At 43.8% G+C, this 23,427-nt stretch overlaps 1 protein-coding gene across 1 annotated transcript in view; it reads left to right on the top strand.

Annotated features, from left to right (window-relative positions):
* Window positions 1-23,427, top strand: part of DCC (DCC netrin 1 receptor) — an 876,197-nt gene that overhangs the window by 610,657 nt on the left and 242,113 nt on the right. The window contains exon 8 of the mRNA XM_060280362.2: window positions 20,615-20,771. Coding sequence (XP_060136345.2) covers window positions 20,615-20,771 — 157 coding nt within the window. The remainder of the gene's footprint in view (window positions 1-20,614; window positions 20,772-23,427) is intronic.

Here is a 23,427-nt window from a genome sequence, read left to right as displayed (position 1 = left end):
GGAATCATGCCCTTTCCCCAAGATCAGTGGGAGAAGCTTTCTTGTGTGTCCTGCCACTATCACAAGCACTGTTGGTTGGAAAAAGGGGGGAAAGTACCTTCTCTGTTATGGGGCTCAGAATATGGAATTCTCTGCCCCAGAAGGTTCAACTCATCCCCATGCTATCTATTTTCTCCCACCTCCTTTTAGTTTTGGCAAGACTGTGTTTACTGTGTGGCATTCTTACTCCACCCAGAATCTATTACTGCCAAGAGTAGCGTTGAGCCAAAATCTGTCCTCCAGTCTCTCAACAACACCTCTATGAAAGAGGCTTCTATTTTTCTTCAGATGTTGTTGGTCTCCAACTCCCATCACCCCCAGCCAGTGTGGCCAATGTTCATGGTTGGGAGTTCCAGTCCAAAACATTCAGTGGGCATCAGATTGGTGAAGCCTGGTGTCAGCTGCGTGCCGGAAGAGAGGTGACCTGCAATCACTCCAAGGTGTCTTTGTTACCCTGGGGGCTAATTCACGAGTCGTTCAACCCACATGGTTGTCATGAACACTCAGTAGCCTTAGGGAGAGCTTAGCCTCAGTCTCCCATCTGCAATATGGAGGAAATAATAGTGGCTTACCTTACAGGATTGTTGCAGGAATTTGTGAGGTAATCTCTGTGTGAATGCTTTGAAAGATGCCTTTTAAATTGGCAAATGTTTGCTGCAATATGTGCGTGGAATAGCTGCATTGTGCTGTGAGACAGCTAGTTTTGTGGCCTGCTAGAGGGCTTCCTGTTGAGTGCAATGTGTATAAATGGCCCAGTGCCTTGACTCTGAAGTATGTGTAACAGCTGGAGAAGGGAGAACTTTGGAACTGCACTTCAGGGAACATATTTTCTGAGCTGCTTGCAGATTTCACTGTTGACCTTGCCACCCCCAGCTGCTTGTTCCAGGTGTTTAGCCCAAATTGTTTCATGCATTATGAGCCATCAAGGAAGCCACTGCAGAGCTGGCCTGTTCATTAAAAGATCTTGCTCTTTGACTTGCTCCTTGAATTCAGGTGTCTGTTTCGGTACTGTTTGTTCTGAAGCTAGCTGGCAAAATTTATTCCTGGTAGCCAAATGAAAGGGTTGTAAAAGCCTAGGTGACTTTCCATTAACAGTGGTCAGCGAAGGGTAATTGAAGCTATTGGTTAGTTTCCAAAAATAAAAGAGGGGAATCAGTTGTGTGTATCACTACCCCCGCCTGCACACTTTTCCCAAACCTCTCTTCAAATCAGGAGGTGTAACAAGATAGCTTGTGTAACAACTCGTCCATTTGGGTGTCTATTTTTTTTGCCATCTGAGCTTCCACTGGGACCCTCTCTCAAAATGTTTGCTGTGATATAACACTGTTCTCTTTTAAATGAAGAAGAAGCAGTGTTGGGCTGTTCTGCTATTGATCGAAGTGTCAGCAAAGTGTTTTGTTCTGTTTAGAGAAACGGCCTCAGCAGGACCACTGCAAAGCTTAAGTAGTACCCTGGACAGCTCCATGGAGAACTCAGGCAGCAGATCACAAGAGCAGAGCTCAAAGTTGGATTTCAGCAGCAGTTCAGCCTCAGAACTAGCTTTCAATAAGACATGCAGATCTGCCTAGATAGATAGCTCTGACTTCCATGGGGGAGCCTCTTCATTTAAACAGGCCCAGCCTGCTTTAGGAGTCATTGATTCTAACAAAGTGGGGGTGAATGTTGGTCCACCGTGGCTTCTGACTTGGAGTCCTCAGAGCTGGACAAGAATGCACATTTCTTCAGATACACTGAAACAGACGTCACCAGACACTTATATATAGTGAGAGGGTGGGGAGGGGTATTACTCAGAAGGGTGGTGGGAATGGCTGATAGGTGTGGTAAACCTGTCGACAACTGTCAACGACTGCAATAGGTCTTACAGGAAAAAACAAGGGGTGAGATTTCTAAAAATAGCTTTATCATGTATAATGAGGTAAGAATCCAATGCCAGCAAATTTTCTTTCCAGTTGCTGAATTGCAACTTACTACCAAACTTAAAACCACGGAGAGACCTGGTCTGAATAGAGACATTGCCCTTGTTGCTATGTGGGCAGGGCTTGGGTGGCATTTAACAAAAGCCAGCAAGAAGTTTTTTGTTCCTGACCAGGCATCTTAGAAGGGCACCATGAGGCATAAATAGTCTGTACTACAGTGAATGATGTAGGTACAAACAGTCCTCTGCAGCACAGAGAGAGGATGTTTGGAAGCCAAAATATGTCCTTAAAAGAACAGTGTTTTGGAGTGAGGGATTTGATTCATTTTGTTTATTGGTTTGCTGTTCCCAGTTTATAACCACAGGAGGCAAGGCTGAAAACTTTACTGAAATATATAGCATGGTTGAAGGGATTGGATCTGTATGAACCCTTCGTAATAAATCTTCAAGGTTGCTCTATATATAAACAGATATTGTCTACAAGCATGAGAGACGTAAAGGAGTGTGTTTTCTTGACAAATACACTGGCATGTTTCCTGCTCACCTTACCAAGGAAATGGTGTTTTCTCCTGGGTATTGTTCCCCTTTCTGGAATTGAATTGATCACAGAATTGAGAATAAGGGATGTTTATCCTGCTGGTTGTGTTAAGGTAGAATGTAGCAAATCAGCATATCTCACCTGTTTTTTATGTATCTGGGACATTTTTACTCTTCAGACAAAAAGGGGGGGAAGGGGGAGGAGCCTTCTAGAGTGACCTTAAAAGCTCAGCATTAAGACAGCCCATGCCTTTGATCTTACAATCTTAAAGACTCAGAAGGAAAAGAACTGGGAACAGAGGAGGAAAAGTCAAACAGGCACTAGTTCTTAGCTACAGAGTTCTGATAATTGCTAGCTGAAATGGTAAACAGTTCAAGGGGAAGAGAAGCCAAAATTTTCTGTTGTCACAACTGAGCAGAAACCAAAAGGAGTCCATTTGAGATATTTGCTGGAGAAGAAATGTGTCTTGTGGAGCACACAAAGATTACTTATAGCTCAAATAGCCATGGCATGGTTCCCTGAGAGTTCCTTTATAAGATTTCTGCTGTTGGAGGTATCTCTCCTGATACTGACTAGATAATTGGCAATAGGTGTTGGGGAGCGAGAGGAGGAGAAGGTTTACCCTATCCCCAACTCTGGTTGCATCAAACAGCTAATGTTGCTATTCTGCTCATCAAACAGACTTCCACTTGAAGAATGGAATACCTCCTCCATTCTTCTTTACTGCAACCTCCACGAATCCTCAGAATTTGGTTGGGGGATCCTCCCAAAATGATTTGGAGGGCAACCCTCTGTTTTGAGATCTGAACCACATACCCTAAATCTGCTATGAGCCCTGCTCCATCTGTCCGTCTATACATCTGTTTTCTGCCTCTCTATGATACACATTCACATACACACAACAATACAGATACTTACGCTATTTCTACCGTTGCTATTTCTCTCTCTTTGTTTATTTGTTTTAATCTTCTCCGCTTCCCCCTGTTGCTGGCATTAATTATTCACATATGTTAATTATGTATATTCCTCACAGGCTCTCATTTGGATTACTGGAAACTGCTGTGCTCATTAAAAACCATATAGCTACCTTCAGGGATGCAAATAGTTCCATTTTGCAAGACGTTGGGTGAGCAAATAGAGTCTGCATCCCTCTAGACATAAGCCTGTGGTTTCTGATGAACAAGGCAGACCTCATTGAAAAGACACAAGCATTTGCTAGGGTTTGAGGACTCCATTAGAGCCCCCCTCCCAATTCGTTTTCCCTGTGAGTCCAATCAAAATGTTTCCTTTTCCTATAATTCTATATAATGTGGACTTACCCCATGGAATTGGTGGGAATTAGACACCAGAGTTCTTTGTCCAATATGCAATTCATTTGTGGAATATATTGCTACAAAATGAAATGGCGGGCCTCTAACTTTATATGCTTTTAGGAAAGAATTAGACAAATGCGTAAAGGAGATGTGTAAAATTTCACAGTAGTGTATATGGTCTCCCTCATTCTATCCTCACCACAACCCTGTGAAGCCGGTTAGTCTGAGAGATGCTGACTGGCAATGAGGTCACCCAGTAAGTTTAATGGCTAAGGAGGCTGGAGAGTAAACCTAAGTCTCTCCAACCTAAACCTAACTCTTAATTCACTCTCATCCTAAGCCTCCACTGCCTTGTGCCTATACTCATTCCCTGGAGAAAAACACATAACTGCTGCCTTGCAGGACATCTTTGGGAGAAGGAAAAGCTAAGGAGTAAACCCTAAGACAGTTGGATGGTGCCTTGTGTTCCTCCTTCTGGCAACTCCTGCAACCAAGCTGGTGCTCTCCTTTGGGCCACATCAGTGAGGCTGAGAGAGGGGTCTTGTTGTCTGGGCAGTGCAGGACCTCCATGCAAACTGCCCAGGCTTGCACCCCGGAGAGGTAGGTCACTTTGGTGCTGCCAACACAGCAGTTTGACTTCATCCCCACAGGTGCACTCCATTGTCTCTCAAGGCAGATGGATGCCAACACCACCATGCTGGTTTTAAGTGGTGCTTGAATGCCAGAAAAGTAATAGGCTGTTAGGATTCTTGCACTGTGTCTGCAGTCATGGGATTGTTGTCTATCACATGACGGTGTACGTTTTCATTCCACAGTGTGGGAAGTGACGGAGACAGGGTGTTTTGTGTTACTGTGTTCCGTGAAGTAGGATATTGTCCTTTGTTCTTTCTCTTTGCTGCCTGATGCTAAAGAGAGGGGGAGCCATGCTGCAGTGCTATGTGTGTGTTTATATGTAAATAAAAATAGATTAGCCCAAATGCTGAGTTGCTGAGTTCTGTTACGCAACTGCGCGAACTCTGCAGCTCCATAAGTGTGCTGATGTTTCTTGGCATCAGTCGCTGTGATGTTCGGGATGGGAAAAGCTTTTGAAGCTCCCGAATGAATGACCAGGAGGGAGAGAACAAGCCAGTCGGGCATGTGTCTCTGCCATGGTCCTACACGAGAGTAGGACAATCCAGACAAATGCTACCAGTGGCAGATCTTTGGGTCTCAAATTCCTGTGTGATGCCAAAATTCAAGGCCCCTCCACCTCTCGCACTCCATTGTAAATCATAGTTGTGGCACCTCTGAGGCTCCAGGCCCAGTGTGCCCAAAATGTGACCAAAATGGCCCTATATCTGCCCCTGATGGTGGTTTTAAAAGAGGTTTCAAAAAATTAATGCAAGATTAGGCTATCAACGGCTACTAACTCTGGTGCCTATGTTCTATATCCACTGTCAGAGGCATGGCAGCTACTGGAAACTGCAGGAGGGGAGAGTGTTGATGCACTTAATTCTTGATTGTGGACTTCCCATAGTTATCTGGGTGGCCACTGTGAGAGCAGGATTCTGGACTAGATGGGCCATTGGCCTGATCCAGCATCACCAGCTAGGGCTGCGGAATACTCCTACCTGAACCCCTAGAGAGCCACTGTCAGCTGGTGTAGACAATATTGAGCTAGATAGACCAGTGGTCTAACCCAGAGTAAGACAGGTCTCTATATTCCTATGCCAGGTTGCCAGGTGTCCTCTTTTTCCAAGACATCTTCTCCTTTTCAGGGGTAACATTTAAGACAAACTGCATTTATTTGCTTTGAATGGCCGTCCTAGCGCCCTAGTTTTTGCTCTTCAAAATATGACAACCCTATCTATGGAGTTACAAACCATTAGTTTAATATTTATTTTTGGTATAATAAATAACAATAAAATGCAGGTGACTATTATTCAGTGAACCTAAAATGCCTGACTAGATTAACTGACCTCTGTTTCCTAAGGGACCATTTTCGGGTGATTGAATTTCTTTGAAATCTCCAAGCTATTGTTCCTTCTCTCACGTAACCCACATCTTTCTAGTTGACTAATTGCTTATGACAGGTGTCAGCTGAGCTATGAAGTGAACACTGCCCCAGCAGCCCTTGATTGAGGCAATAATAGGGTGACTCTGAGTCTGAAGGCCTGATCACTGTTATTTTTGCCAATTGATTTCCTAGTGTTTGGTGTCAGTTAATTACTGAGACCTGTTCGGCGCATAAATGAAAGCGGCCATTATGGCTGTATGTCCAATTGATTTTTCTCACAAACATGAACAACAATTTGCCCGTCCAATGAAGGAGAGAAGTGAAATAATACTCCCTCCCCCCCTTTTTTTAAGAACAAAACTTGACAGGAATTCCAAATTGCTGCAAAATACAGAGACAGGGGATATGTGGGCCCTGCAAATGTAGGACAACTCCCATCATTCCTGACCATTGAACATACTGGCTGAGACTGATGGGATTTGGAATCCAACAATATCTAGAGGACCACAGGTTCTCCACCCCTGGCCTAATATAAGTAACAAATGTGATTTTGCAGCCGGAACTCAGGACTATGTAGGATCACCATGGAATTCTGTCTAAAGGGAATCAGAAATACCAACCAACTTAAATAAGGCATGATATCCATAGAAAGTTGCCTCATACTGAGTTGACCATTGATCAATCTAGCTCAGTATTGTCCACACTGACTAGCATCAGGTCTCAGGGTTTCCAGCAGAAGTCCTTCTGAATCATACCTGGAGATGCCTGAGGAGTGAACCTGGCACCCTTCTGCATGTTGGGTGTTGCATATGTGCCGTGGAAATTGATTCAAGTGGTTAAGCTCACCGCAGGAAACAACTGTGTGCTCAAGATAGCTTTTACGTGACATACACAAACACTACCAGGTATATGCTACAAGACATCTTCACTCTCTGAGCCCAGAGAGAGTTCTTTGCTTACAAAGTCTTTACTGTGACAAAGTCCACAAGACAAGTTCAAAAATTCAGTTGCTAACAAAGTTCTGCAACTGCCAGAGTTCTCTGAGTCCAGAAATCTTGAAAGTTATTCAACTTCCCTCAGACGATCTCTTCTCAAAGTTTACCACATTTCCACAGTTCCATAGATTTCTTCAACAGTCTCTAATAATTAATGCTGTAACCCAAGTCCTATACAGTGGAACTTCGGTTTTCGAATGCAATCTGTTCCGGAAGACCGTTCAGCTTCTGAAAATTGTTCAAAAACCGGAGCAGTTACTTTTGGGTTTTCAGCATTCGGGAGCCAAAATGTTCCAAAATGGAGGTGTTCAGGAACCAAGGTTTCATTGTGCATACTCAGTGCTACATGCTAAACTTGTCTAGCAACTCAGATAAGAAAGTCACAAGATGCCTGCAGCTGTGGGTCTGTGTGTGACATATCTGCTAACACATGGATAATTAACCCTTTTTTCACTTTCCCTAACACTGCATGGATCAATGCCTTGTCGTGGCGAAGGGGCTTGAATAACTCAGAGAAGCTATGAGCTATGCCATGCAGGGCCACCCAAGATGGACAGGTCATAGTGGAGAGTTTTGACTAAACGTGATCCACCTGGAGAAGGAACTGGCAAGCCACTCCAGTATCCCTGCCAAGAAAACTCCATGGACAAAGACAACAGGCATATAAAAGTTATGACGCTGGAAGATGAGCCCCTCAGGTCGGAAGGCGTCCAACATGCTACTGAGGAAGAGCGGAGGACAAGTACAAGTAGATTCAGAGCTGATGAAGCGGCTGGGCCAAAGCCGAAAGGACGCTCAGTTGCGGATATGCCTGGAAGCGAAAGGAAAGTCCGATGCTGTAAAGAAAAATATTGCATAGGAACCTGGAATGTAAGAACCATGAATAGAGGTAAGCTGGATGTGGTCAAAAATGAGATGACAAGAATAAATATCGACATCCTGGGCATCAGTGAACTAAAATGGAAGGGAATGGGCGAATTCCGTTCGGGTGACTATCATATCTACTACTGTGGGCAAGAATCCTGTAGTAGAAATGGAGTGGCCCTCATAGTCAACAAAAGAGTGGCAAAAGCTGTAATGGGATGCAATCTCAAAAATGACAGAATGATCTCGATACGAATCCAAGGCAGACCTTTTAACATCACAGTAATCCAAGTTTATGCACCAACTACTGGAGCTGAAGAAAGTGAAATTGACCAATTCTATGAAGACCTACAACACCTTCTAGAAATGACACCAAAGAAGGATGTTCTTCTCATTACAGGGATTGGAATGCTAAAGTAGGGAATCAAGAGATAAAAGGAACAACTGGCAAGTTTGGCCTTGGAGTTCAAAATGAAGCAGGGCAAAGGCTAATAGAGTTCTGTCAAGAGAACAAGCTGGTCATCACAAACACTCTCTTCCAACAACACAAGAGACGACTCTACACATGGATATCACCAAATGGGCAGCATCGAAATCAGATTGATTATATTCTCTGCAGCCAAAGATGGAGAAGCTCTATACAATCAGCAAAAACAAGACCTGGAGCTGACTGTAACTCAGATCATCAGCTTCTTATAGCAAAATTCCAGCTTAAACTGAAGAAAGTAGGAAAAACCACTGGGCCAGTAAGATACAATCTGAATCAAATCCCTTATGAATACACAGTGGAAGTGAGGAACAGGTTTAAGGATTTAGATTTGGTGGACAGAGTGCCTGAAGAACTATGGATGGAGGCTCGTAACATTATACAGGAGGCAGCAACGAAAACCATCCCAAGGAAAAGGAAATGCAAGAAAGCAAAATGGCTGTCCAACGAGGCCTTACAAATAGCGGAGGAGAGGAGGCAAGCAAAATGCAAGGGAGATAGGGAAAGATACAGGAAACTGAATGCAGATTTCCAAAAAACAGCAAGGAGAGACAAGAGGGTCTTCTTAAATGAGCAATGCAAAGAAATAGAGGAAAACAATAGAATGGGGAAAACCAGAGATCTGTTCAAGAAAATTGGAGATATGAAAGGAACATTTCGTACAAAGATTACCATAATCAAGGACAAAAGTGGTAAGGACCTAACAGAAGCAGAAGACATCAAGAAGAGGTGGCAAGAATACACAGAGGAATTATACCAGAAAGACAGGGAGGTCTCGTACACCCCAGGTAGTGTGGTTGCTGACCTTGAGCCAGACATCTTGGAGAGTGAAGTCAAATGGGCCTTAGAAAGCACTGCTAATAACAAGGCCAGTGGAAGTGATGATATTCCAGCTGAACTATTTAAAATTTTAAAAGATGATGCTGTTAAGGTGCTACACCCAATATGCCAGCAAGTTTGGAAAACTCAGCAATGGCCAAAGGATTGGAGAAGATCAGTCTACATCCCAATTCCAAAGAAGGGCAGTGCCAAAGAATGCTCCAACTACCGCACTATTGCGCTCATTTCACACGCTAGCAAGGTTATGCTTAAAATTCTACAAGGCAGGCTTAGGCAGTATGTGGACCGAGAACTCCCAGAAGTGCAAGCTGGATTTCGAAAGGGCAGAGGAACCAGAGACCAAATAGCAAACATGCGCTGGATTATGGAGAAAGCTAGAGAGTTCCAGAAAAACATCTACTTCTGCTTCATTGACTATGCAAAAGCCTTTGACTGTGTCGACCACAGCAAACTATGGCAAGTTCTTAAAGAAATGGGAGTGCCTGATCACCTCATCTGTCTCCTGAGAAATCTCTATGTGGGACAAGAAGCTACAGTTAGAACTGGATATGGAACAACTGAGTGGTTCAAAATTGGGAAAGGAGTACGACAAGGTTGTATATTGTCTCCCTGCTTATTTAACTTATATGCAGAATTCATCATGCGAAAGGCTGGACTGGATGAATCCCAAGCTGGAATTAAGATTGCCGGAAGAAATATCAACAACCTCAGATATGCAGATGACACAACCTTGATGGCAGAAAGCGAGGAGGAATTAAAGAACCTTTTAATGAGGGTGAAAGAGGAGAGCGCAAAATATGGTCTGAAGCTCAACCTCCAAAAATCCAAGATCATGGCCACTGGTCCCATCACCTCCTGGCAAATAGAAGGGGAAGAAATGGAGGCAGTGAGAGATTTTACTTTCTTGGGCTCCTTGATTACTGCAGATGGTGACAGCAGTCACGAAATTAAAAGACGCCTGCTTCTTGGGAGAAAAGCAATGACAAACCTAGACAGCATCTTAAAAAGCAGAGACATCACCTTGCCGACAAAGGTCCGTATAGTTAAAGCTATGGTTTTCCCAGTAGTGATGTATGGAAGTGAGAGCTGGACCATAAAGAAGGCTGATCGCCGAAGAATTGATGCTTTTGAATTATGGTGCTGGAGGAGACTCTTGAGAGTCCCATGGACTGCTAGAAGATCAAACCTATCCATTCTTAAGGAAATCAGCCCTGAGTGCTCCCTGGAAGGACAGATCGTGAAGCTGAGGCTCCAATACTTTGGCCACCTCATGAGAAGAGAAGAATCCTTGGAAAAGACCCTGATGTTGGGAAAGATGGAGGGCACTAGGAGAAGGGGACGTCAGAGGACAAGATGGTTGGACAGTGTTCTCGAAGCTACGAACATGAGTTTGACCAAACTGCGGGAGGCAGTGCAAGACAGGAGTGCCTGGCGTGCTATGGTCCATGGGGTCACGAAGAGTCGGACACGACTAAACGACTAAACAACAACAACACTGCATGGAAGGCAGCTACTCTGAACTTGAGTTATGGTCTGTTCATAGAACTGTGTGTCTGAAGTTGTATAGTGTAATCCACCTTCTTATATTTTGCAGTTACTGTCAATGTTAATGTATGTTCAGTCCATGCTGCATTTTATTATTGTGTGGTGTGGGTGTGGGTGGGTGCACACACACACACACACACACAGAGAGAGAGAGAGAGAGAGAGAGAGAGAGAGAGAGAGAGAGAGAGAGAGAGAGAGAGAGAGAGATTTTTGGTGGGGAAGTTTTTATTTAAAACAACTTTTGGCAACACATCATTATTTCCCAAACTCTAGAAAATTTACATTTTTTCTACCTAAAGTGATAGGAAACGAGATAGTGGTCGATGCATACCCACAATTTATGATCACATAATGAGTTTTTATTACTTTAATTAATCATTGCAGGAACTTACTTCTTCTTCTTTTCTTTTCTTTTTTTGCTTGCTTACACATAATGGATTTAGAGCACAAGTGCCATTTGCAGGCCAATGAACTTTCTGTTTAAACTTTACAGCCTTACTGGCAATTTTTTCGCTTGTGCCTGGATTTTTGAAAATGAAAGGGGACAGAGACACTTGCCAGAGATTTTGGCACAGCAACAAAGAGACACACTGACCATGATCTGTTGCAAACAAAGTGTAAGCTTCTGGAACTTGTTTGGAGTTTTCACTTCCAGGACGAAACAAAATGAATATAACATAACAGTCCTAGGTGGCAAAAGTAGCACATTAGTCTCATGTGAAGCAGCCCTTAGGCCACTTTCTCCCAGACTTGGCTACACTGTATTTTAAATTAAAATTGCAGGCACAGCTTCATTCTTTCACTCAGAAATGTACCTATACATGCCTGTCCTAAATGGAAGGACTAGGTTCCAGCAGGCAATATTAACCAAGCTAATATTGCCTGCTGGAACCTAGTCCTTCCATTTAGGACAGGCATGGCCAAACATGGCCCTCCAGATGTTTTGGGACTACAACTCCCATCATCCCTAGCTAACAGGACCAGTGGTCAGGGATGATGGGAATTGTAGTCCCAAAACAGCTGGAGGGCCAGGTTTGACCATGCCTGGTTTAGGAGGACCAGAGATAGGGAGTTAGAAGGGTACCTTATACCAAGTCATTGGTCCACCTAGCTCAATATTGGTCCATCTAGCTCTTCATACTGATGGGTTCTCCAAGTTTTCAGAGGACATGCAAAGTCCTATCTGGAAAGGTCATAAATTGAACCTGGAACCTTCTGCATTCAAAGCAAATGTTTTACCACTGAGCTATGGAACTAGGTGCAGTGTCAAGGATTATGCCTGTGCTTCCAATAGAGGACATGCTGCGATTCCCTGTACCCTCCTGAGTCTGCTGCTCCTGTTGCTGATGATTCACTTTACTCTCCATGTCAGTGTTTCTCAACCAGTGTGCCTCCAGATGTTTTGGGACTACAACTCCCATCATCCCTAGCTAGCAAGACCAGTGGTCAGGAATGATGGGAGTTGTAGTCCCAAAACATCTGGAGGCACACTGGTTGAGAAACACTGCTCCATGTCAGCAGACAAGCAAAGAGTGAAAAGACTTCAGCGAAGGAACATTACCTCTCTCTTTCTGTGAGGTGATGTGGATTGGGTCCTGAGAGAGGCAATTCAATGCGCTGTGGCAAAAGGTCCACTAAGACAATCTCTTTTGCCCTCCCTCCAATGTGGTCTACCCCTCCAACTTTCTGTCAGGATCATCCAAGAGCTGCACAAGACCTCAAAGGAAAACTAGGGCCCTCTCACTGATCTCCAGGTAACAGTCTCAGGAGTGTTAGTGGAGACCAGTGACCCTCCTGGCTGTGGGAGATTTTATGCAGCCAAACAGAACTTTGCATAATTGCTAGTAAGTAAGGAGTTAAGGACCACAGAGCTGTAAATTTCCAGAGAAGGCACAGCTAATTCACACACACATGCCTCACCTTCAGGGAAGGAAGAAGTATTGCTTGTTTCCTATTCCTCTCTCCCTCTTCCCTTTGAACCATGTAACTGGCCACATGCATGAGACTGGAGCTCCCTAAACCAGACTTTATGTTTGAAGACATCCTTTTGTATTTTTGCACCCAATAAGAGCAGAGGTGACAGTGTGTCTGAACTGACCTTCCAGGTTACCCGCTTGTTGAGAATTCAGCCTGATTTGTTCGTGAGGAGGTTAGATGATGTTACATTAAAGGTAAAGGGACCCCTGACCATTAGGTCCAGTCGTGACCGACTCTGGGGTTGTGCGCTCATCTCGCATTATTGGCTGAGGGAGCTGGCGTATAGCTTCCAGGTCATGTGGCCAGCATGACAAAGTCGCTTCTGGCAAACCAGAGCAGCACATGGAAACGCCGTTTACCTTCCCGCTGTAGTGGTTCCTATTTATCTACTTGCACTTTGATGTGCTTTCGAACTGCTAGGTTGGCAGGAGCTGGGACCAAGCAACGGGAGCTCACCCCATTGCAGGGATTCGAACCGCCGACCTTCTGATCAGCAAGCCCTAGGCTCAGTGGTTTAACCACAGCACCACCTGGGTCCCACGATGTTACATTATGCAGTTACTATTTGTCATTTTGCAGTGCCGTTCCCCATCACTTTCATTATTGCAAAAAGTCCAAACTTTTGGGAAAGCAGGTTTGTTGCGCAAAACCTCCAAATCAACTTCCGGTGCATGACCTGAGTATGCCAGTATGTAATTGAATCACACCTGAAAACAGCAACTGTTTGGAAGTTCCTTGAATGATCCTTTTCAAGAGAAGAGAGAGAAAGCTTAACGTGAACACAAGTGTTCCCATTTTCATCTGCAACATGCTACAAAACAATCATTGCGTGCACCAGAATTGCCATGTGGCTGAGCCTGTGCTGGCTTGCCAAGTGAGTTTGTGGCTGATATTCAAACTGGGAACTTCCCTGCTTGCATGTCTAATCAGGACATTACACCGCACTAAATGGTTATTGATTTTGTGAAGGGGAGACTGATGAGTTGGCGGCAAAGCATGCACTTTGCATACACAAAATCCCAGGTTCAGTCCCTGGCATATTCAGTGGTAAAGATCTCTGGTTACAGGGAAAGCTGAGGGCAGGGAGATACCTAACCCAGGAGGAAGCTGTAAGCATTCTGAGTGGTCAGAGCTGGACTAGATGGGTTGGGTGATCTGATTTGACATAAGGCAGATGTTAAAAGGTCTTGGTGCACTGGAGTTGGGAGAGGGCTTTGTTTGGGCTTCTAAATTTAGATTCACTCCATTTCCTCAGATGGTGCATGCCAAAACTAACAGAATGGATGCTGTGATGGTGGGAGGAGGAGATCTGTGAATTTTTTTCAGGCTTACACTGCGTAAGTTCATACATTCTAGGATATGCATGTTGTTAGTAGGCACTTTGATCACGCACAGTTTGTACAAAGCTAATTGGTTTGTAGCATTGGCAGTTCCCTCCGTTCCCTTTTAATTTTTCTGTGCTCATGAAAGCGAGAGACCATTAGCTTGGGGCTCAAGCGAGAGACAGGGTGGCCAGATGCTCTTTTGAGCTTCCTCAGCTCAGCTCAGCTCTGCCAGCAATTCTGTATCCTCACCTGCCACCCCTCCTGCTGTTGCGCACTTGTATCGGCAGCAATTTGCTAATGGAATACAGCAAAAATGCTTATGATGAAAAAATACATCCTGTTTCCTCCCATCAGACATGAAAAAGTTGCCTTTTGCAAGCAGAACATAGCAAATGCAATGGCTGAGACCCCCCAGCAGGTGTTGTGATCACTTAATGCTACATTCAAAGATGGAGAGATAAGGTTGTTATCTTGCATCAGACTGAAAACCTTGAAGATAAGGGGGTTACCAGTTTCAGAGGAAGAACAGAATTTAGAAACATACATTGCAAAGACAATTTCAGAATGGACGGGGAAGAGTGAAGAGTGGGTGGTGGAAATGATTGAGAGCTGTTCATACGAGGGAAAGCTAGACAGAGACCACAACCAGGAGATGTCCTACTAACATTTGTTACAAAAATAGTGAGGGATGCAATCCTTCAATATAAATATATTTATATTAGGACAGTCTTGTCCAGGACAGCCTCCCCAAGAAGCTTCTTCCATTCTGAGACCCTTCTCTGTGCATACTTATGAGCTTGCTGGGGGTACTCCAAGATCTCAAGGCTCCATGTTCTTCTCAAAAGCACTCCAGAACAAGTAAAGGCATAACTTAGAGCTTTGTGGGACCAAAAGCAAAGCATGGAACAGCTGGGTTGTCTTAACCCAACCAAGCTTCCTGGAGTTGTATTGTATTTCTGCTGCTTATAGGAAGCCTGTCAATGAGACTTCAGTGTAGCAACAATTTGCCTACACTTGTGACCCCCAGCAACTTGTATGGCTGGAGCAACCATACATTTAAAGCCCTATGGTACTACTTTAAATAGTCATGGTTTCCCGCAAAGAATTATGGTAGCTGTAGCTAATTTCCAGAGTGGTTTAAGTCTCTCCCCATCCCCAGGGAACTTTGGAATTGTAGCTCTGGTAGGGGAAGAACGGTTTCCTAACTCTAAGTACCCTTACAAAATTGTAACTCTCAGAATACTTTGGGGGAACCTACAACTGTTTTAAGTGGTATCATAGTGCTTTAAATATATGGGGACTCCTTTCTCTCTGGGTCATCCATTCTCTTTCCCATTTTCTTACTTTCCTTTCCTTTCATGTTGTGGTATGAGAAAGCAGCTCCTTTTTTCCTGATATGGATGCTTACCACCTAGCCAGTGTGGTGTAGTGGTTAAGAGCGGTAAACTCATAATCTGGGGGACCGGGTTCGCGTCTCCGCTCCTCCACATGCAGCTACTGGGTGACCTTGGGCTAGTCACACTTCTCTGAAGTCTCTCAGCCCCACTCACCTCACAGAGTGTTTGTTGTGGGGGAGGAAGGGAAAGGAGAATGTTAGCCGCTTTGAGACTCCTTAGGGTAGTGATAAAGCAGGATATCAAATCCAAACTCTTCTTCTAGCCCCCCACCCCAATAAATGTTTGTACAAGCAGGCCCCGATCCAATAGCTGAGGGTGATGTTTAAGAGAAGTTCTTTAGTTTTCCACCAACTCCATTGCTTTTTCTTAGCAATCACACAGTGTCGATGAGATGTAGATAAATGTCCATAAGGGAAATTGCTGGCCTCATTTAAGTATCGTCTTGATGGGTTGTGTGCTTGGGTCTCTGAGCAAAAGGCCAGATGTCCGTTATTATAATGCTCTCTTAGCAGCACTAATGGCTTATTAGAAATATATAGGTCCCCTTAGCCTCTAATAACAGGCCTTATGAGAGGGAGCAATGCCCCTATTATGACCTGGTGAGAAGCTCTTCTCTTCTGCCATTGTGTGTTTATATACTTGCTGTTGGCTGTTCCGTTCTTGTACTGGCAGATTAAATCAGTCAAGAGATCTAATCCGAATCAGAATGGCTCAACTTTGCTCTTCTGCACTTTCTGGGCTTGTATACAAAACAAAATGAAACAAAACAGAAATAATCAGTTATCTACCTCTGGCTGTCCTAGAATGGTCAATGAACTTCAGAGCATAGGAATCATAGAATTGTAGAGAGTTGGAAGGGGCCGCCATAGTAATCTCATCCAACCCACTGCAATACATGAATCACAGCTAAAGAATTGCTGACAGATGACCATCCAACCACCGCTTAAAATACTCCAGTGAAAGAAAACCCACCATCTTCTGAGGGAGTCCAATCTATTAAACAGCTCTCACTGAAAGTTCTTCCTAATGTTTGGTCAGAATGTCCCTTCTGGCAATCCCTCTGGAGCAGCAGAAAGCAATGTAGGGAGCCACTTTGAACTGAGTCTGCCCACTGGTCCATCTATTGACAGGGTTTCGGGTCTTCATGGACTTGGGGTCTAACCCTAGTGTGAGGCAGCTTCCTATGTTCCACCCATGTCCAACCTCATCCTTAGCTCCTTCGCCAAAGTACCATTTCCAGGACTCTTTGAAGGTTTAATTAAGACTGAGGCAAAAGGGCATCCTGAGACTTGCCTCTGAATTTACAAATGGCACCAGCCATGGAACTCATCTCAGTGGTTGATAATTGGCAACTTCCACGTCTCCCTTCCCCTCCATGCCAGATGATTTGTAGGTTTAACAAAAGAACATTTCACAGATTCCTCCTTCAGGATTTTTAAAAAATGAGGCAAATGCATCAAACCCCGCCATTTTGCCTCTTTTGTTAAATTTCAGGTGCATTTTTTTCCTCATTAATTGATGGAGAATGGTTGGGGAGGGAATCTGGAGACATATTTGGCACAACACTAGGATCCTTTAAAAAAAGGGGGGAAAGACTGAGTACAGAAATGGAGCAACTCTGGTTTCAATCCTTGTTGACTGACAAAGGTTGCTGTGTGGGCTTGGGCAAGTCTTGCAAGATTCCTGTGAGGATAAATGAGCTGTAAGCTGTAAAGTGCTTTGCACATTGGAAATGGCTGTAGAGATAATTAACAGTAATGGACCTGGCTGTTAGATTCATTTCCACCTTGTTCAGCCATTAATTCCTGGGCAAAAGTATTCTGGCACATGTTTAAATGACTGTGCAAGGACAAAGCATTAAGGGAGTGCCCATTGTCTGCAGATTTGTACAATCTATTGTGGAAGCCAAATAATCCTGGTTTAGAAAATAAAGGAAAAGGAATGAAATGATTGAGCATGGTTGTAAAAAACTTTCATTGATTTAGAAGGAACCTAGAGAAATATAAAAAGAATGGTTGTTGCTGTACAGTACTTGTCTCTTTTTGTATTGTACTCTGAGTGTAAATTACATGTTTACTATTCACTGCCATCCTGCTAGCAGCTTGCAAAGGTGAAAGGGGTATGGGCTTTCCCTTCACCAGTAATAGCAAAAAAAATGTTATGTTGTAAGCACATCACTGTTTGCAGAATTGCAAGAGGATAGGGGGTGGAGATGCATGAAATGGCTTCTGAACTCAGGTTCATTACTGATATCTGGAGCACTTAGAACAGCCAATAGAATTTCAGCCTGAATCCAAAAGAGCCAATTTAAATCCTTTTATTTAAGGCTGCCATTTTTCACAAGCTTACCTGGTAATAAACTCTACTGAGCTCAGTGGACTTTTCAATACATGCAGACAGCTGCATAGTAAAGCATGTTGTTGGCTGGTTGGTGAGTTAAGCAAGGCATCACATTGCTACTGATGAAGTTTGGTTGAGCTGATTTAGCTGTTGCTCAGGTATACATCAGAAAGGGCATCGCCAAGGATGTAGGCTGGATTTTGAATCCAAAGGAAGCTGGCTTCACAACCAACATCAGCATGAGATGTGGGGTCCCTGCTGGCAAAGTGCCCTTGCACAGTAGGAACACAGAAATCTGCCTTATACTGAGTCAGACCATTGGTCCAGACTGGCAGCAGCTCTCCGGGTGTCCAAACAGGGGTCTTTCCCAAGCCCAGCCCTACCTGAAAATGCCAATGATTGAACCTGGAAACTTCTGCATGCAGAACAGATGCTCTGCCACTGAGCTACTGCAAGAGGACCACCTTTGACACTGGTAGACCCTCCAACCTGGCTAGTTTATTGGTTATGATGAGAAGCAGTAACAGCAGCATTGCTGCGATCTGTAGAAGATGGGTTTGCATCCACCCACCATTTTCACATTCCCACACTGTCTAATGTAGTATCACTCCAGGGCACTGTAGGAACATTTAAAAGGTCAGCTCCTCGACTGCCTGCCCCTGTGGCACAGCCAACCCAAGTCTGGGAAGACCCAACATAGGTCAGGTATCAGTATGCCCTGCCAGAGCAATGACTGAAATTTTTGTAGCAGTAGATTTGATCGCCTAGGGCAGGGATGGGGAACATCAGAACTGGGGAATAAATGTGGCCCTGAAGACCTTTCTGTGTGGCCCTTGGGACTATAGCCCTTAGCAGCCTTGCTGAAGTGTTTTTAATAATAATAATAATAATTTATACTTCGCCCATCTGGCTGGGTTTCCCAGCCACTCTGGGCTGCTTCCAACAGACATTAAAATACAATAATCTATTAAACATTAAAAGCCTCCCTGAACAGGGCTGCCTTCGGATGTCTTCTATAAGTCGGATAGTTTTTTATTTCCTTGACATCTGGTGGGAGGGCGTTCCACAGGGTGGGTGCCACTACCGAGAAGGCCCTCTGCCTGGTTCCCTGTAGCTTGGCTTCTTGCAGCGAGGGAACCGCCAGAAGGCCCTCGGCGCTGGACTTCAGTGTCTGGGCAGAACGATGGGGGTGGAGACGCTCCTTCAGGTATACTGACCGAGGCCATTTAGGGCTTTAAAGGTCAGCACCAACACTTTGAATTGTGCTCGGAAACGTACTTTTTCAGGTTTTATCAGGTTGAACAGTGATGGTGCCTATTGGTTGCCTGGATAGATAGTCTGTGCATAGAAGACTTTTGATGCTCTATGGCTGCAGTGTAGCATTCTGTCACATCCATTGCTCCTCCCAGGTTTGCCCCTTGCTTTGCCCACCATTGGTGTGTGGCCTCCAAAAGCTTCTCCAGGAGGGAATGCAGCCATTGGGACACAAAAGCTTCCCCACCTCTGACCTTTGGCAAGTCTCTTGTAATTCTTTAACATCAGAGAGTAACCTCTGCCTGTGTGATTGTGCCAGCAGGGGATTAGTTGTTGAATCCTTCTGTTGAATCCTCATCCCCCTCATTTTCTGAACTATCCATCCCCTGTGAAGTTGAGGGTGTCAAGGTCTTTAGTTTCTGCACATTTGGTGCAGCTGTACAGAAATCCTCCGTCTGGTACCCTAAGACTGATTCTCAACTTAAACTTTTCTAATGTCTTAATCATTTGTTTGCAAGTTCTGATTTTATTTCTTGTCTCTTTGCATTGTGGTTGGATTCTGTATTGTGTTGTGCTTATATTCCGTGGCTTGCTGGTACTAGTTCATGGTTGTACAAAATTGCAATGGCTACCTCCAGTGGGCCTTTAACATATTCAGGAAAGCTGATGAAATCTATTTTTTAATTATTATCTGGTTATTAATGGTGGCATCAGGGAGACCTGAGGATGACCTGAGAGGTTTCTAGGCTTGTATCCCTAATAATCCTAGGATTCTCAGGAATCCAGTATTTGGGCCTTATGACCATGGTATTCCACGTGTATCAGTGTGTGTTGCAGAAAACAGTCTTTCGGAAACAGATGTTTCTAGACATTTAAGGACTCAAGGCACAAGCCCATGGCACAAATTTGCATAATGTTTTCACATGCAAATTTAAATCCATAGTTGTTGGGAAATCAAAATGGTGGGTGGCAGTGTACACAGCTGCCCTATAAGCAGAAATAAAGTAAGTTTTTGTTTTATTTAAAGAAAGTGGTAAGATTGGAAGGAGATTAATGGCCCACCGCAAAAGACCCTGGGCTCAGACCCTTTGAGCTACCTCCTAACGATGCCCCTGATCTAAGATTCTGGTCAAAATCCAGCACAGAGGTTGTGTACACACTCCTGTTTACTTGCCATGCAGTGCATTCCCACCCCTGGTTTGGGAAGCAGCGTCCACATGTGAGCATGCTGCAGTCCATATCCACCATGTTATTTCTTATGAAATACTGCATTTTGATGCATCTTCCCCCAAACTAGCTATGATCCTAATTGAGAAAAAGAGCAATCTAGTTGTGTTTTAAGCCAGTAATGTGTGAAGCCCAATAATTTTCCTTAACTCTCTGTAGGAATGTGAGCTCTGTGAAAAAAAGGGGGGGTAGCTTTAACTGTAATCCTAGCCCCACTTACCTGGGAGAAAGCCCCTTTGAATTTAGTGGGACTCCCTCCTTAGGACAACACCCTTAAGCTGGAGAAGCCAAGGTGTTTGGTGTTTCTGTTACAAAATTATGTCTTCTTGTTTGTTTGTTTTTTTATATAATAGAAAGGAACTGAATTTTAAAGAGTGGTTTTACTGTTAGTTCTCTTTTTCTTTTCTCTTTTTGTTCCTCCATTCATCTGAATCACACCTGATCCACTTGGTCCTTTTGTTTTCAAAAATGTTAGTTGTGCCTACTACAATTCTTCCCAGTAGCCCCGAAACCCCTGCACCACCAACCTCTCTGACGGATTCCTCTCCTTCCCCTTCTTTAGCTATCCCAAGTTCCAGTATCCTCCCCTCTGCTCCCCGAGATGTGGTCCCTGTTTTGGTCTCCAGTCGATTTGTCCGTCTCAGCTGGCGCCCACCTGCGGAGGCAAAAGGGAACATTCAGACATACGCAGTCTACTTCTCCAGAGAAAGCGTCAACAGGTAGGTCCCAATGCTGGACACCAACTTGGAAAGCACGTGTAGCTTATGCCTGTGTATCCTGAAGAATTCTGCTCCTAGAAGGATCTAAATTCTGCGACCTGCATAAATTAAGATCTTCATAGTTTTGCAAGGTTTGTTTTGCTTTTCCTAGTCATGAACATATCAAGCAGTTTTATACTGAATCAGATCGCCCAACCTGCTAGTCAAATATTCAAGTAGATGGCATACTGATGATGATGATGATGATGATGATGATGATGATGATGATGATAGTGATAGTGATGTATTATTTAAACTCCACTCATCTGACTGGGTTTCCCCAGCCACTCTGGGCGATTCCCAACAGAATATTAAAAACACAATAAAATATCAAACATTAAAAACTTTCCTAAACAGGGCTGCTTTCAGGTGTCTTCTAAAAGTATTGCCTTATTAAAAGGCTTAAGCCTCCTCAAAACAAAGCAAATACATGCTAGTATCAATATACGTAGTATCAAGGGGAGTAAGAGTGAACCAGCGTAAGAGGAGATATTAGCCTGGGTTGAACATAGCCATGGGTCATTCAGTGAACTACAAACAAACCACACCTTGTCCCACAAATGACCTTTCATTTATAGATTCCTGCAGAAAAACACCCAAACCCATACCACCAAACCCCAGGAAATAATAGAATTGTAAAGTTGGATCCCAAGGGGCATCTAGCCCACCCCCTGCAATGCAGGGGCCACACAACCTATGAAACCCATGTATAATTCTCATAATTAGTAAGCCAGCCCGGCAGCTATATTGGTCCCCTTACTCCCAACTGAATCACACCCTTTCTGCTAATGAAGACAATCGTTTTATGGATCACAAAAGTTATTGATTACAACAGGGAAGTCCAACTCCCAAGAGACTGTGATCTACTCGCAGAATAAAAAACTGGAAGTGATCTACCCATTTTTAGGGGTGTAGGTCAAAGTTGCTGAGCTTTTTTTAAGGGAGCCAAGTCTAAGTTGTTGACCTTTCTATAGCTATGTAGTCATATTTCTCTATATCTCAATTACTCTTGCTATTACATTTATCCCCTTATCATTGGAGTGGGGGCTCTGAAGCCACTTTCCCTTAGCAAAACCTTTGGAAAGTACACAATGCCCAAAGTGGTTTTTTTCTTTTTCTTTGCTTTTTTGTCATCAAAGTGTGAAATGCATGTATTTTCTCCCAACAACTACATTTTAATTAAAGTTGGCATTTCTGGAACTAGTCCTGGAGGCAAGATGATGTTATTTGTGGGTCCTTGAAATTGCTGTACCATAGAAACATGAAGATGCAGTGCAGGCTAAATGGGAGGATTAGAAATGTTGCCGACATCTTTGGTAAACTGGAGCCGAGCAGTCAGAGATTACCTTCGCTCTGAAGCATTGCAGGAGGAGGTACAAAGTTTTGTTTTTAGCATGGTTGCATATGTTGACAATATGCAAGTAAATCGGGTTGGATGTTGAGGCTCTAAAATGCATAAGAGATGTGTGTCACTTGCCCCCCATCAGCTTGCCCCTTGGGATTTCAAGCATTTAAATCAAATACTTTATAAGCCCCCCCCCAAAAAAATCTGTCTTTCTCTTTGAGTGTTTGATTGGGACACTCAGCCAAATCTGGAGCTCTCAGCTGTGCCACGATACAATCAAATAACAATTAAAACTATACAAATATATTGTGGTGAAACAAGTTCTAGTTTGGCTTGCAACAGAGCTTCTAGTACAGCAAGATTTTTAGTTTGGAGGGAAATCATCATAAAAAGGGGGACACCAAGATCCCTGTGTTCAAGCATAACATCTAGTTCTGCCTCTAGCAACAAGTTGTGTCAATTTGCTCATTCATACCCTTGCTTGGTGCACATTCACACACACACACACACACACACAGAGAGAGAGAGAGAGAGAGAGAGAGAGAGAGAGAGAGAGAGAGAGAGAGAGAGAGGTAGTGACTGTCATGAAACAGAAGATATAGGCCCATTGAAAAATAGTGTTTGCCCCTTACCAAGTCTGCTACTGTAAAGAATATCATCTATTTTTGCCGGTGGGATGGCACTGGGCTTAAAAATGCCACTTTTAATTTAAAAAAAGAAAGAAAAAGAAAACCCATTTTAAAACTTCCATTGTGGCGAGAACTGCCTCCGGTCCTGTGAACTTTTAGGCTTCCAGTGTGTGAACAAAATAAATGTAGTTTCCTTTAAGTGCTTGGGTAGAACACTGAGTCATTTATTGTTTATACATTATTTTTACAAAAGAGCTATTTTTCTCTTTACAATAACAGCAGATCTGACATTAACCTGAGGCAGGCACAGAAATTGTCAGACAAATTACTGTAACTCCACAGTCCTGAACGATTCCTGGTGTTGGAGAATAACAGTAATTTTGCTTGACAATTGACAGTTCTCGTAATGCCAGAACCACATATAGAACCGTTCTGCAGCACATCTTCGGCTAATGCATGTCCTTATATTGTAACCATCCTGTGACATCACACTCAAAGGTTTGACCAGCCTTTGCCAGTCTGTTTTGGACTACAACTCCCAATCAGACCCACCAGTGCAGCTGTTTTGTAGTCCATAGCATCTATAGGGAACATGGCTGGGGAAAGTTGAGTTAGACCAGAACGGTGTTCTGGGGCATCCTGA

The sequence above is a fragment of the Zootoca vivipara genome, chromosome 10 (assembly GCF_965207765.1).
Source record: "Zootoca vivipara chromosome 10, rZooViv2.hap1.1, whole genome shotgun sequence".
Classification (NCBI taxonomy): Eukaryota; Metazoa; Chordata; class Lepidosauria; order Squamata; family Lacertidae; genus Zootoca; species Zootoca vivipara.
Note: the sequence above shows the minus strand (reverse complement) of the source record. Positions and strands in the feature narration are given on the sequence as shown.